The 15526-nt window shown below is 47.7% G+C and overlaps 1 protein-coding gene across 1 annotated transcript in view; it reads left to right on the forward strand.

Annotated features, from left to right (window-relative positions):
- LOC149332249 (uncharacterized) overlaps positions 1–15526 on the forward strand; it is a 397168-nt gene that overhangs the window by 163242 nt on the left and 218400 nt on the right. The window contains exon 6 of the mRNA XM_089555722.1: positions 6105–6391. Coding sequence (XP_089411848.1) covers positions 6105–6391 — 287 coding nt within the window. The remainder of the gene's footprint in view (positions 1–6104; positions 6392–15526) is intronic.

The raw sequence follows: 15526 nt of genomic DNA on the forward strand, positions 1-15526 counted from the left end.
TCAATTTATTCTTTCACTCCGGCCTTCATCCTTTCCCTCACGGCGTGGCGAAGGTGTCCACAGAGAAGTTAGACAGTGACTACGCCTTTCTCTTCTTCAAAGCCAGTTTATGTTTCCTGACAAATGGGGAAGTTTAAAAGAAGGAAAGAAGGAGAGCCAGAAAAAATGCTCAATTCAAAAAAGGAAAACAAGAAAAATAAAAGAAGTCGTAAGCGGTGGGTGCTGGCACCTGTTTTACTACATTCATCTCTCCACATTCACGTTCCTATCCACATGGCTAGTTTGACAGCAGTAATCGTTAGCCGGAGTTCCCTAGTCCTAACCCGGCCGCGGCGCCGCCTTTTCATGGAGGCGAAGCGCAAAAAACGGCAGTGTGCTGTACGATATCAGTGGAGGTTAAATGTCCCTAGGTGGTCGAAATTACTTTAGCCTTCCAATGTAGAACCTCTTTCTCTATTTATTCTTTCACTCCGGCCTTCATCCTTTCCCTCACGCGTTACCCACATAAGAAAGAAGGCAGCCTTTCTTTCGTACTGCTCATTTTTTTTCCCTACGCCAGTCTGATATACGTTTATTTGCTTGTATCGAAGGCGCTGGCTTGCACACTCTTTGTCAAAAATATACAGCCCAAAGGGTTTGCTTCTAAGCCGTCTAACGGGGCTCTTAAGCACATTTGACAGTCCTAAGTTTAGGAGAGTAGAAGAGTTAGGTTCCTCCCACCTTCGTGAGATTAAAGTCCCTGGGCGTGCGAGAGGAGCCGCATTGCAGGGCTCAGAAGCGGATCCCTTGGACTGTATACTTTTGACAAAGACTGTACATCGGTTCATCTGATTTTAACCGTTGCTGTGCTGCTTCAAACCATGCTCCTCGCAGAATTATCCCCTGATTTCACGCTAACACTTATAACACTAAAATACGCATGCGGTTTCCCCGTATTCACGTAGTACTACTTCTCCATGCGGTCATTTTTTGGTCACTTAAAGCAACTCCCGCCTCAGCAGCCCATCCCGCTGCAGTAGGTAGTGTTCGGCATGAAGCTCTTATCAGCACACTACGACCGCTTAGGCGACTGCAAATTGGTTATGTTAAAAAAGAAAGGAAACAGCGATTATTAGTAGCTGCTCTGTGTCAACGTTCGTTGTACGCCCTGTCTTTTGCCCTAGCACACATAGCGGCGCACTTATACGCCAGCGCGGGCACCTAATGGGGAAGAAGTGAGCCCTTGTCCGGCCAGCCAGCGGGGCTAATCGGACGCTAACGAGCCGTGTTTTCCCGTTGCGCGAGTGCACGCGCCGACGCAATCGGTCCCTAATCGAATTTGCAGGCCGCTGTTCCGGCCCTCAGTCTCACTCCCCCCCCTAACCCCCGAGATCTGGCGCCCCAGGGGCCAAGCCGTAACGACCGTTGTCATCCTGACCAGGCCGCGCAAGGGCTGTCTCTAGAGCGCCGCTTACCTGAAGTGCAAACGCACTTTGTGCCTGTTGTCCCCGCACAGCAACATGCTCGCACTTGAGTAGTACCCGCTGGAGTCGGTGGTTTGCGGGACTATTTCGAGTCGAAGTATTGCAGCTGAAAAAGTACGTATCACAAGGGCTAGAATGTAATCACTGCAGCCGCAATGGACGAATCGGGGAGTTAAGGGCCGGTTGTCTATTCGTCTCTAGTTTTAAACATATTTCAGGCACACTGCAGATAACAAAATTGCGGAGTGAACTTAAATCTACTTGCGTGCTTTGAAGGCGAAATGATTAATTTTCTTCGTTTATATCTTCCTTCTTTTCTCATGACACAGTTACTCATTAGTATACGGTAATAAGGCAACACAAACACTAGGTTCATCTTTATTCGCCAAGAAGCAACGAGGTTTTGCTTGGTTGCTCAAGTGTGTCGTATTACGCATCGTGTTGGTTTACCACTGCTTTTCTATTTGTTTGTACATAGTCCTTGTACATAGATCATTACATAATTATAATAAGTACCATGTTCAAAAAAAAAACAAAAAAGTTTTGTGACCTGAGTTGCGTGTTCTCGCAATCTGATGGTCCTTAGTTCAATTCCCTGTACTTCCCGAATAAATTTTTTATTGCTGATGACGTCATTGGGGTTTTCTGGTCCGGTTTTCCTGGACGCCGAAAAACACGACGTGTTTCGTTGTTTGTTTATATTTTAAATGAGATTTGTTCCCTCAGGGCATCAATGGGGGAAAATGTGATGAAGGATACAGTAAGATTAGAGTAATGGGAATAAGTTAGCTGATTTTATGAAGTCCAGTAGTGAGCAGTGGTGTGCTCCCTGCGTCCAGGCAATATATGAAGGAGAGTTGCCCTGAGAAAGACCCGCCACCTTCACGTGCTGGATCCTTTTAGGCTTGAGAGCAGGGCAGTCGCACAGTAATTGGTGAATGTCGGGTTCAGTGTCATCGCGCTTACATATCGGAAACCCAGGCCCCACCCAGGAACAGGCCATAGAAGGCGTTCGCTTTAAGAAATTAGTAGACGCCTAGGCAATATACCCACCCTGGTTTGTCGATATCACAAACCTCTCACCGGCTCCCCAAGCACGGCCTAGCATGCTTCACACGCCAGTCTAATTGAGTAGCCGGGATGTTTCACACCTCGTTGTTTGATTTGGCGCGCGCCGCCAGTTCGTGGGGCGCCCACGAAGCCTCCGATGGCGCCACTGTGCCCGCTAAGTGTAGGGGTGGAATTCTGACGCAGTCGTACCTGTTACCAGACCAAGTGTTATGGTGCACATCAATTTGGCGAGCCGACGAGCTACTTAAGCTATCGCTTGAAACAGGAATCGTCGTGTTCAGCGCTGATCCTGAAATCGCATTTATTCCTTCCTTAGAACTGTAATTCACCCGCAGTGGAATCCCACGGCAAAGACAACTTGAAGACGCCAAGACGTGCTTGAGGCTGTCTTACGGATTCAATTGCTTCTACTGCTGTGAATGAAGCAGCAGGTGAAGAACACTGAGCACTGGTTGAGCGCAACACTGGACAAAGAATTCTAAAAAGGCTGACATTTCCGAACATTGTCGTCAGAAGGATTAGGCGTTGCATCTAATTAAGATAAGAAAATATCGCAAGTAACTAACATTCAGACTGCACTCGCGGAGGTCGCTTAGTACGGCTAATGACCACAAAGTAGCGAGATCAAATCCCTGTGGTGGTGACCGCATTTCGATGGAAGCGAAACGCAATAACGCCTTTGTGATATTAATTGTGCGGCATTTTCATGTTAGAACTTTTCTTGTTCTAAATTAATCCGGAATCCTCTACTACGACTTCTCTCATAGCCCATGTGTATACATGTGTATAGCTTCAGGGCGTAAAAACTACACAATTTATGATTTACAACTTGATATTCTCGTGAAAATCTCCGCATTTTTCGCGAATAAAGCGGCAAAAAAACTTCTGGATTTCAATTCGCCTATTTTTTTTATTACTACGATGTCATTATAAACTTCATCAGTTGACTCATTGGCTTGAGGTAAGTGATGTCTCCAGGCCGAATAATTCTTATTGGCTGCACAAAAGTGACCACATTAGACCTTACATCAGGAGACCGGAAGTGGCGTCACTTCCGGTGAAAGCATCAGCAGCTTCTAAAGTTATCGTATTGAAAGCACACAATATAATCAGGTGTCCCTGTAAATATTTCACGAGCCTGAACAGCACGAAGGCGACAAGGACGTATAAACAGATACACGCGCACAAGGCGCAACGTGTGCATCTGTAGAATGCGAACCAAACAACCAAGTATAGCTCTAGTTGCAATTGTGTACGAACAGATGTTTTTGAGTGTCAGATAAAACGCGTTACGCCTCTTCTGTCTCTTTTTCTATGATTTCTGTACAAGTGGCGTTCCTTTGTCCAAACCGAGCGAGCTCCTCTGCACCCCGGGGGCAAAACTTGCCGTCCAGCGTCGCCACTGCGGCTCCACCGGCATGCTCTGAGATCCCTATCTATTCGAGGCCCTTTGTTTCTATGGCCGGCCCATGCCGCGAAATTGATTTAGATAGTGTACCGTTCAGGCGTTGTTTTGTTTCAAAAGAGCGGGAACGCTAAAACACCGTTTAAGTAAACAGTGAGGCGGTTTCTTTTTCTTTTTTTTTTCTTTTCTCTCCCCGCTCGCGAATGAGGCAGACGAGTGTGTCGCTGGCGCGAAACGTTGTCAGGTCCAGAGGTAGCAATTAAGAACGTTCGCCTTTCACGGCTGTCCGATGTTGACTTTGTGTCAGGTCTCTAATGCACGTAACTCCACCCTCGTCCCCCTCTTTCTCCTGGCGCCGGTGGTTTGTGTTCGTGCTGCTGTGATTGTTGTCCCGTGGATGTGCTGCGGCTGTCGCTTATTCTCCGTCCTCCTCCGTACCCCACTCTTTCTCCCTACTTTGCTTTTTCCCCCCTGCCTCGCTATATGCGTTCCGCGGGTGCGCTGCTCCGTCTTCATTAATGACCGGGGCCGGCACGTTGTAACAGCGGCCGCTGCTCGGGCGTTTTTCTGCTCACAGTGGCGCGCCTTGATGGATGGCCGATCTCCGCCGTCGAGAGCGTGTGCGAGAGACCCGCACTAGTTTACTCGACACTGGGGTCTCGTGTTGACGGGTCGGTTGCGCTTGGCCCACGACTACGCATTAGCAGCCTTTTACTGCGCGCAGTTCGAGTTTAGAAGCACCCAGTTCCTCTTAAGGTTCGTGTAAAGCATGCTGTTTAAATGAGATGGCGTTAAAACCCTCAGCGGGGAAAAAAAAATGTGGTGTCTGTCATGAAATTCGCCTCTCAGCTGGAAGGAAGTGGTCACCAGTCCGGAAGTGTGGTCACTTCCGGAAAAAAAAAAACATCAACAGTTTCTAATACTATCGCATTGACAGTGCGTAATGTAATTAGGTGTGCCTGTAAATTTTTTTTTAGAGTGTTAATGGTGTTATTCTGACCGGCTTCTGAAAAGGGCCGAACCCAGTTTGGAGCAGATAATCTGCTTCTCTCCGAATACTTGCCCATGGTTCAGCATCGAAATCTGTTTGCTCTCCTCAAAGCATCTGAGCCGTGAGTGCTCGTTATTGCTCTCATTGCTCTCTCAAGTGCGGTGGGGTTGGTCTGAACAGCTCCCACCCTTACCTGTATGAAACAACGAGGCCTAGAATTTGTCTGCACATTTAGTCCTACTTTTGCGTTCCTAAGAAGTAGTTTTACACTCTACCGATGAGGAAATAAAGAGCAAGCGCAAGCACCAGGAGTACCTCTTTTCAACTCTTACTCCCCCCCCCCCCCTCCCTTTCCCCATCCGGACACTGATGGTACCCTTCTTAAATCATTTTCTTTTTTATTGAATCCAACCTAACATCGAAGCCAGATACGCGTGTGTGCTTTTGTATATGCTAGTTTTGCCTGAGCCTGTATGCTATACGGTTGCTCAACGATGGCCTCGTTTGCCCATGGTGTTATTATTTTTCTTTGAGTCCTATCGCCACTCTAGCCCTAGGTTATAGGGGCTAGCATAGAACAGAATGTGGGGACAAGAAAGCAGCACGAAGTAAGGTAATGCATCGGACCAAACTAATATTACTTGTTATAGCAAATATGAATTATTAGAAATGAAAACATATTTCTACTTTGAGGTCTTCGGGAGCGTTGTGGCAGCTTGTTTCAGTGAGTGCGATGTTACTACAATGAATACTTGAAAAAAATCCTTGTGATTCTTAACTGTTTGATGCTTCTGGTATGTTGCTGAAATTTTATTACCTCTGACTGCTTATTATGGAATGGTGGCTACAGCTGTTCGTATATTTGAGTTGTCTTGCGAACCTCTGCTCATGGCAGCATGAATGCACCGAGGGGTATAGTATACAAATGAACCTCGTTATAACGAAGTTGAGGGGGCCGGCGATCACTTTGTTATAACTATAGCTTCGTTATAGCCCACGTGGACCGAGTTTTCAAGTGTAATTTTCATTCCTTCGTTATATCCATTATTTCGTTATAATCTGTTTCGTTATAACAAGTTTAGGCTGTGTATCGATGCAAGATCAATGTTGACAGGTCGATCTTGATGACAGTTGGTGTCAACCAGGGGTTATATCCGGTATCCTAAACACGCAGGAGCTGGCTGCCCGCACTGGCTGCGCCACGTCGTGCAGCGAGTCCGAGTGCGGAGCGTCGCCATCTTCGAGTCTGGGCGACGTGCCACCGTTCGCACCGGCGCCCTCTCCGGCGGGCTCGGCGCCTCCGTGCTCGTCGTACCCGCCGATCGCCTCGAGCTCCTCCTTCCCTCACTCGCTGGACCATGGCGTCCACGGCACCTGCTACAGCTCGCCGTGCGCGGGGCCATCTTCCTCATCGGCACAGCTGCGCTCGTCTCCCTCGGCTGCGGCGTCCTTCTTCGCAAGGTACTGTACCCTCCGGACGTCTCGCCATGGCGGCTTGTTGTTTCAGGAAAGGAGCGTCAACACTCCCTTGAGACCTCCAGCAGAGTTGTGCTTCTTTTAATACGAAAACAGAAGACATCACACTATAAAACGAATAATTATTACAGAGCTACTCCAGTGGAGACGGAGTATGTACCTGACCATCAGGGTAATAAGGAAGTAATTACTCATTGACGTCCACCCGAGTGCAGCCGTACGGCTGCAGTGTAAAGCTATACAGCTTGCTCAGAAACTTCGTAGTTCAAGAAAAATTTGTCCTGGTCCGGGGTTCGGTCCCGGGACCACCACTTCACCGGAGCAGTCGCTCTACCAGTCGCTCGGGTGGACGTCAATGAGTAATTACTCCCTTAATACAAATCTACTCCACCTTGGGGGATTCCCCTATACATTTCACCAACACTGTTCCCACTTCGAGTTATTGATCAATTCGCTATCGCCCTACCATAAGCTTGCCGTCCCGGTTAGCTCAATTGGTAGTGCGACTGCTCCGGTGAAGCAATGGTCCCGGTTTCGAACCCCGGACCAGGACGGAGTTTTCTTTAACCACGAAGTTTCTGAGAAAGCTGTATACCTTTCTCTTGTAGCCATTCGGCTGCGCTCGGGTGGACGTCAGTGAGTAATTACTCCCTTATTACAAATCTACTTCCCCTTGGGGGATTCACCTAAACATTTGACCAACCTGACGATCAGGGTATTTGTGGTCGTGCGGCGGCTACCTGGCACTGTGCATGCGGAATTAAATCTCGGCTTGGCCGTTGCGTAGTCGCTGGCAGAAAAATACCAAACACGCTTAGATGCCCTAAAGATTCTCACTGTTACGGAAAGTAGATACGAACGTTTCGTTTATGTATGATCAAAGGTGGGTGCATTTACCAGCATATGGATTGAATGTCACCTAACTTTTGCTACGTACGGCATGAGAGCCGACCGCCGAAGCTTGCTGTGCGTTGTTACGGCCGTGGCTGTACGTCTCAGTTAGTACGTGGACGTTATACTAGAGCGGTTGAAAAATGTTACGAGCAGAAATACCTCGTCAAAGAATTGCTCTCGTATCAACAGCCTTTTTGCACCAATTACCGATTTCCTATTCTCAACAAAGAACTTACTATGTAACAGCTACAATCTTTTTTTTTTTTTTTTTCATCCCAGCAACCAAAGGAAAGATGACAGCAATTTCGCCCATTTTAGGATCGCCTGCGTATTCATGACATATTTCTCATTGCCATTGTCAACTTCGTGATGCAACCTTTCCAGCCACGTTTTTCTTTTTCAGCAGAATTCTACTTTTTAAGCTTGCTCAGTTATGGGCATCATCTATTGAATATACACAAAATAACTCAGCGCAGCACAGATTTACAAGACACAGCAAGCTCAACCGCACCACTGCCTCTTTTATATAGTTAATCACAAGAGCAAAAAAAAATAGACATAAACCTTCGGAAACTGTTGTAGCGCACGCCTTACGCTTTAGCACCCTTCGCTAGTACTATGGTTAAACTTATTGTCAAACCCCTTTATGGTGCGTGCTTTGATCGGACGAAGGTGCGTATGTTGAGAGACTAAGTGTTTAGTTTGCAAGAATTATATGTCCAATATGCATAAAAAACTCAGAGAAAAATGCTCATGAAGATCTAGTTTCATTTTTCTTTTTTTTTAATCTGTCACCCCAAACAACACAACCGAGGTACGCAGAACTCATCGGCGTTGGCGCCTCTGAGTATCTGCCATGGCTGAGTTTCTGCTGGGGCCAGTATTTGTGAACAAACAAGAACCTTGATTCCGCAACTGTAACTTATCTTAAGTTTTGTTATAGCGAAGAAGAATTCCAGCGCACTCCTGGTCAGATATCGTCGCTGCGTCTACGCTGATGTTCACTCAAAATGTTCTTTAGCAATCCTTTCTTCACCAAATTTTTCTGTTACAAGAGAGCAGGATTTCAAACCGAAAGAATGACTCATGTATCCGTGATGCGTGGCTTTAATTTCGGAATGGCCCAGCTTGGCTATACTGTTCCCGCTCAAATTCAAGCATTCGCAGCGTACCTATGAATTATCACAATGCCTCCGCCTATGGGCAGAACTATGAGAGTGGAGTTGTGCGCCCAGTCTTAATGGGGAGTTACACCCCGAATTTCTGACCAGCCAAGCATATGTCGCGTGCTCTTTCAGGCGAGCTGTGTACTGAGTCGAGAATAATAACTGTTCCGGGTGCTGTGAGTAAAATGCGAGGAGGTATAAGAGATTCTTGGGTAAAAGAAAGTAATAAAAAAAGCTCGATCAGATGTTTGCACGCTAGCACATGCACGTTTCAACCCACACAATGCCTCAGCTTTAACTTGTTTCAAATACTGACTGCACTGCGCAGCTTTGTATGGAGGAGCGTTTCAAAACTCGCCTGCACCACCTGATCGTCTACCGGATGGCCACTTCCAACACTCACACACGCAAATGTCCAGCGCCCGACCTTTGCTCAACTTTTGGGGCCATAGACTATGGGTTCTAGCAATACAGAGCCGCGTGGCTAACGCCAGCCATTAAGTTGAACCGTGCCTGCATGTGAGTTGCGGCGTTTTCCTTTCTTTACCCAGTGTCTGCGGGAACAGGAGTCGAAGAGAAAGAATGTTCCCCAGGTGTGACAAGGGGCAGGCTTAAGAAGAGAGGAAAGATTGCTAAATAGGTGGACCTAGGTGCTATTCATTATCATCATCATCAGCCTCAGTGCGCCCACTGCAGGGCAAAGGGCTCTCCCTCATCTCTCCAGTAACCCTCTCTTGCGCCAGCCGCAGCCACCCTATCCTCGCAAACGTCTTAACATCATCCGCCCACCTAACTTCCTGCCTCCCCCTTCTACGCTTGTGTTCTCTTGGAATCCAGACCGCTGCTCTTAAAGAACATCGATTATCTTGCCTCCGCATTACATGCCCTGCCCAAGCCCATTTCTTTCTCTTGTTTTCGACTAGAATGTCATTAACTCTATAGGTACCTGTGCACCATAGAGCGCAAAACAATATTTGGGCTTAAATCATCGTGTTTGCTCGTTTGTAAAAAAAAGTTTGGAAGAGCCCTTTCTATCTTTGACTGCACTAGCCGTCAAATGATATTGCCCTCAACAGGGACACGATCGAATCGATAAGTTCGGAGGCTTGTCTGATGGGTGCTCAAGTAATCGAAGTGTACGTCCGCACCGCATTTGCTCGCAAAACGTCCCGATGGCGGCTGCCGAATTCCTTAGCCAGCAAGGGCGCGCCCCTCTTTCCACCACACGCCACCCCTCTTTCCACTTATTTTTCCCCTTGAACAACGAATAAATGAGTCGAGAGCGCCTATAATTTTCTGTCGGCAAAACTTAACTACCACGCTCTCCGCACAGCTCACACCGTAGTCCCAAACAAAGCGCGGCTCGGGCACACTTTTGTTTTACTCCAAGGAAGGCTCTGTGCGTGCTTACGGGTTCCAGCCCTCGATTCATTTTTCTACACTGCGCACGCGAAAGAGCGCGCGCGTAATTTCTCCTTCCGATCCCAGCGGTGTTCGAGCACAAATAAAGCGGCGAAGAGTTTGTGCAGAATTTTCAGATACTCCCCTCCGCGCGCGCTCACTCTGCCATATCCTCTTCCTCGTTTCGTTTTTTTTTTATTAATATTATTGTCGCGCTGCCGAGCCTCTCTCTATACCGCTCCGGGGAGGCGACCTCCGTCGTGATTTTTCTGCGTACGCGGAGCGCGCGCGCTAGCGAGAAATAATTGTCTTGGCCCGATTTAATTATCCCCGTGGGAGCGGGAACGCGTCCAGAGCGACGCGACTCCAGTGGAAAAAACTGCGGGTTGTGCGTTCGTGATCGCGCTTTCGTGCGCGTCAGTAAGCCTTCGCCTCTTTCTCTCTCTCTCTCTCTCTCTCTTCGTTCCTGTGTGAGCCCCGAATTTTCGATATTTAACTCGGCAGTCTCGCTTCTGACGGGAACGCGCCAGCCGGGGTGCTTTGGCATTGTATGTTCGTCACACAGCGCGCCGTAGGAAAAATAGCAAAGAAAAGAAACATGACGAAGTGTCGTGTCCCCAAAGGAAACTTTATCACGGTATGATTACTCGCGGCCCGTGTTTGTTCAAGTGATCCTAAGCTCAGCACTGCTGGCGCGCTGTGTCTCGCCTGTGCGTTTCATTGAATATGTTGACAATGATTCGTGGTTCTGTCAACTATAACGCCATGTCTCGCATTTAAAAGTTCCGCTTGTATTTATCATCACTCGTTAGTGCACTTTGCATTATTTTTAAGTTTTATCGTTTCCTCTCAAATGTTGCACCTCCAAACAGGGTGGCCCGGATGAATACGACTATCTGTGCATCTATAAAAAAAAAAAAAAACTCCTCGCTTTCCCAAATTTCGTGCTTTCTGTGACGGGACTTCGCAGTTGAAATTCTTCACTCTTGTGCTAATCACATGTGTTAAAAAAAATTAGTAGACATTTAATTACGTTATGTGTTCAAAATGCGATAGCTTTAAAGTCTAAAATCCGCTCTGTCTGCTTCTCCTCCATCACTGCTGCTCACTGCGTACGCTGTGCCTGTGTAGCCGCTGGTACTCCATCTCTAGCGACATACACTCTGAACACGAATACTCTTATATGAGAGTTAAAAGAGAGTAAGCTGTTTTCTAACACGCTTTCTTTTATAAAAGAGAGTGCGCTATAGGAAAGCTTCATCACCATCATCACCATCGGCCTGACTACTCCCACTGCAGGGCAAAGGCCTCTCCCATGTCTCTTCAATTAACACTGTCCTTTGCCAGCTGCGGCCACCGTACCCCCGCAAACTTCTTAATCTCATCCGCGAACCTAACTTTCTGCCGCCCCCTGCTACGTTTGCCTTCTCTTGGAATCCACTCTGTTACCCTTAAGGACCAGCGGTAATCTTGCCTCCGCATTACATGCCCTGCCCAAGCCCATTTCTTCGTCTTGATTTCGCCTAGGATGTCATTAAACCGCGTTTGGACCCTCACCCACTCCGCCCGCTTCCGATCTCTTAACGTTACACCTATCATTGTTCTTTCCATAGCTCGCTGCGTTGTCCTCAACTTAAGCTGAACCCTCTTCGTTAGCCTCCACGTTTCTGCCCCATAAGTGAGTACCGGTAAGATACAGCTGTTGTAGACTTTTCTCTTGAGGGATATTGGCAAATAAGACAGCTACAAAAAGGATATAGGACAGTGTACTCTCTTTTTACTCCTTTCGTCTTTAGAATACTACCGTTGTCGCCCTATCCGCTTGCGGGGATTTCCCACTGCGGTAGACAGACCCTCGTTCATTCCAGCCCCATTCCTACCCGATACGTGGAGCTGTGAAGACACGTCTGCGCATAACCAAGCGCACATGGCAACTACTACCATTAAGCCCACGGCAGCGCTCAGCCATGTCACATGACCAGCGCACCTGCCAACTCGGCCATGTCACGTGGTGGCATGAAGCCACACCCATTCGACCAATCAGTGAATTTTATGAAGGACGATGCCGCACGCCACTTGTTTTTTTTACAAGCCTGCGTTTAATGCAATCGCATTGAAACCGACGCGTTTCTTTCAGGACTGCATATGATATTTGTGTCGATGATGCAACTTTTTTCAGCTGACTGCACACTCCAGGGGGATAAGTCGTTCCTACCCTCACAAAGTCCCTCGTCAAAGGCGAATACCTAGAAAGCAAGTACTGAACAAGACAACATACTGTAATATACACAACATGCTACTTCTTGCAAGAAACTTTTTTTCTGAACACTCTGAAAGCACTACGAAGTAGGTGCCGTTTAACCTCAATTTCAGTTATGACAGTTATGACTCAGTAGTTACGGCGCTCGGCTGCTGGCCCGAAAGACGCGGGTTCGATCCCGGTCGCGGCGGCCGAATTTCGATGTAGGTGAAATTCTGGAGGCCCGTGTACTGTGCGATGTCAGAGCACGTTAAAGAACCCCAGGGGGTCGAAATTTCCGGAGCCCTTCACTACGGCGTCCACATAGCCTTGGTCGCTTTGGGACGTTAAACCCCAATAAGCCAATAAGGCAAGTTATGACTGCGCACCTCACACGTATCCGCTGTCGTGAGCGACAGTGCCGCACGCCATTTGATTTGGGAACAGAGAAAATTCTGAATTCTTTAGTTATACTGCGCTTCTAAGTTTTTAAGACAGCGAACATATGCCTGGCTTGCATGGGCAGCCGTTCCAACTATGCAACGCGGCGGCAAAAGCAAACACTCATTCCTCTTACAGAGCAGCGGAATCACGGGAAGAAAACGTAACGCAGAAAGGAACGCGCACGGAATAAAAAAAGAAAAGAATAATGCGAGGATGATACAAACACCAAAATACAAGAAAAGGAACGAAACTAAACGGGGGAATAGCTTCAGGATGGCGGACCAGAGTACCGTTCCTACAACGTTGTCTTTCTTTTACATTATTTTCTCTGCGAGCGCGCAAAAAGAAGTGAAAGCTTCGCACGCTGAGAACGGTCGAAGAAGCATCGCTCGGAAGCGTCAATGGCCGTGGAGCCGCCATCAGGCCGGGCACATAAACATTCGCGCGAGCGCATTCCACCATGTACGCGCTCAACACAACGGTGGAGGGAAAAGTAGGAATAACGCCGAAACGGGGAGGTGGCAGGAAGGAAGGGGGAGGGGGGGGGGAGGCTCTGCTGTGCATTCGGGCCCGTGCTTTTTTTGCTTCTCTTCGCTTCGCCACGCTGTAGTGCTTGCCTTTCCTTGCCTGAGAGTAACGCAATAGAAGGAGAAAAAAGAGAAAAATAGCTGGTTCTTTTTTTATTTGTTTTATATTCGCCCTTTGCCGTGCGATGGCGTTCGTAGCCTGTTATGCAAATTGCGGAAGTGGCCGAAACAAGTAAGATAAAGGTAAAGGAGCGAGGGAAAAAGGGAATACCGTGTCTTTTCTTTTTTTTTTTCTTATCAGAATGTCTGCATGCATGTTTCTCGTTAGTGACATTGCAATAGACGGTGCTATATAGGTGCCGCCGGCAGAGGGGGTGGCGAGCGCTTCTGATGGCTGCTTCAGGCCACCGGTATTATGGAGCGCCATCTATCCCCACCATGAGGAACGACTATTGACGGGTTGTGATTTTCTGGCTGTCTCGAAGACGTGTAGTTCTAGGGCACGGGAATGTTCCACCAGTAGTTAAAGAGGAGCTATAACTGTAAATAGAAGTGGGGAAAAGAAGACTGTTATTCCTGCGTGGCGTTGCGCTAAATTTTAACTATCAGAGCACGGGACGATAGCTAGAAAAGAGAAACTTCCCTTGGCTAATTATTTCGACTCCTTAAGAAGGTCCAGGAAAGTTTCAATGGTGTCATTCTGCGGTATTGATTAGAACTGTTCTAAAAGCAGTGGCCTATCAGGTTTTGAGTTGTAGTCACTAGGGCATGAAAACGCAATTTGAAAAAAGTAGATAAAGTAGATAAGCGTGTTTTAAGTAAGTCAAGGAAATGAGAGAGAAAGGGACGGGGACGGGCTTATGTACAGGAGCCAACCTTGTTCTTTCGCTGATTAGCTCAGTGCTTCAACACTATCTACTGATTGCAATGTCATTGCGGTCAGTAGAGTGCGCAGCAGTATCTACATGTCGACATGCTCCGTAAATGGCGTACTATTCAGTGTTAGGTCTAAAACGAGGTCTTCCATTCATGTCATTTAATTTAAGGGTGTTAAGTATCTTGCCTGAGCCTAGGTGAAACAGATGGAAGCTTGGACTAAAGGTTTGGTTTGGTTTATTGGCGTTTAACGTCCCGAAGCGGCTCAGGCTATGAGGGACGCCGTAGGGAAGGGCTCCGGAAATTTCGATCACCTGGGGTTCTTTAACGTGCACTGACATCGCACGGTAGACGGATAGAGGCCGAGTTTGAGGACAAAGTTTAGACAGAAGTACCTTTCCACAATTTGCGCTAATGTTCACTTGCAGACCAGCTGAGATAAACTTGCGACTGACATCACGCAAAAAATTACAGATAATGTTTACTACATCCGAATCTCTACGATAGCATGGATTTGTGCTACGTAGAATACGACGATGAACGGGCAGTGCCACGGGACAGAGCGTTCGCGCTAGGCGAACTGGTAACAACGGACGATTTTTGGATTTTTCACTCACGGCCAACGCTCACGGCCAACGCCGACGACGCCGCTTTTTCTGCAACGCTGTACGCAGAAGCTATGCCTTAATAAATGCGCATATCATGCGAAAACCTTCAAGCCTCACAGGAGCAAAAGGCCAGCGGCGACCATTCTATTAGCTGGCGGTTAGTGATGTCATTAGTGACGTCACCAGCGCAGAGAAATCTCGTTGGCTGGAGAGATGCGACGTCACCAGACTGGAGAATGCGCATTGGGTTGAGGAAAGTAACGTCACCAGAATGGCAGAGAGGCAACTAAACCAGGTTGTTCTGCGGGAAACTTCCATCTGCGAACCGCGGCAGGCGGCAGGTGGTGTACGGGAAGAGCTCGGGAAGAGCACCCTGTGTCTCACAAGCACCGCCAGTCACTTCCGGAGAGGGCATCAACAGTTCCAAAAGCCATTGTGTGCCAACACATGATGGAATTAGGTGTCCCTGTGTTTTGTTTTCCTTTTTTGCTGCTTTACAATTGGTTTTCTAAGAAGTGACACTATTTACATTTCGTACCGCAACTAACCATGAGATATTACGGAATCTCTCAAATTACATCGTAATTTGCATATGTAGGTATATGTATGTGTATCTTAATGGGCCTCTCATTTCTCTACCACCATATTTGTAAATCGCGCAAAATAAACAACATTGCACAGGTAACGCTTTCGGGAAACTCCAAGCATGCGACATGAGCCTCTATTTGCTAGAGGCGAGGATATTCTTCAACGCAGCAGCTCGTGATTTACGCCTTCACGGTGGCAAGGTGGTAGGCTGGTAAGCTGCTCTGCTCCTGTACTGCCGTGCTTATTTCGGTGCCAGTTGTCTCTCCCTTATCCACGGTGCTCACGGTGCTGGCCGACTTGAAATCCTCATCACGTAAAGCTCCCGGAGAGACGAGCTTGGAGACTGCTGCCATCATTGCGCCTCTCTCGCGGCCGCG

This window comes from Amblyomma mixtum, chromosome 8 (assembly GCF_055824585.1).
Source record: "Amblyomma mixtum isolate Tamu chromosome 8, ASM5582458v1, whole genome shotgun sequence".
NCBI lineage: Eukaryota > Metazoa > Arthropoda > Arachnida > Ixodida > Ixodidae > Amblyomma > Amblyomma mixtum.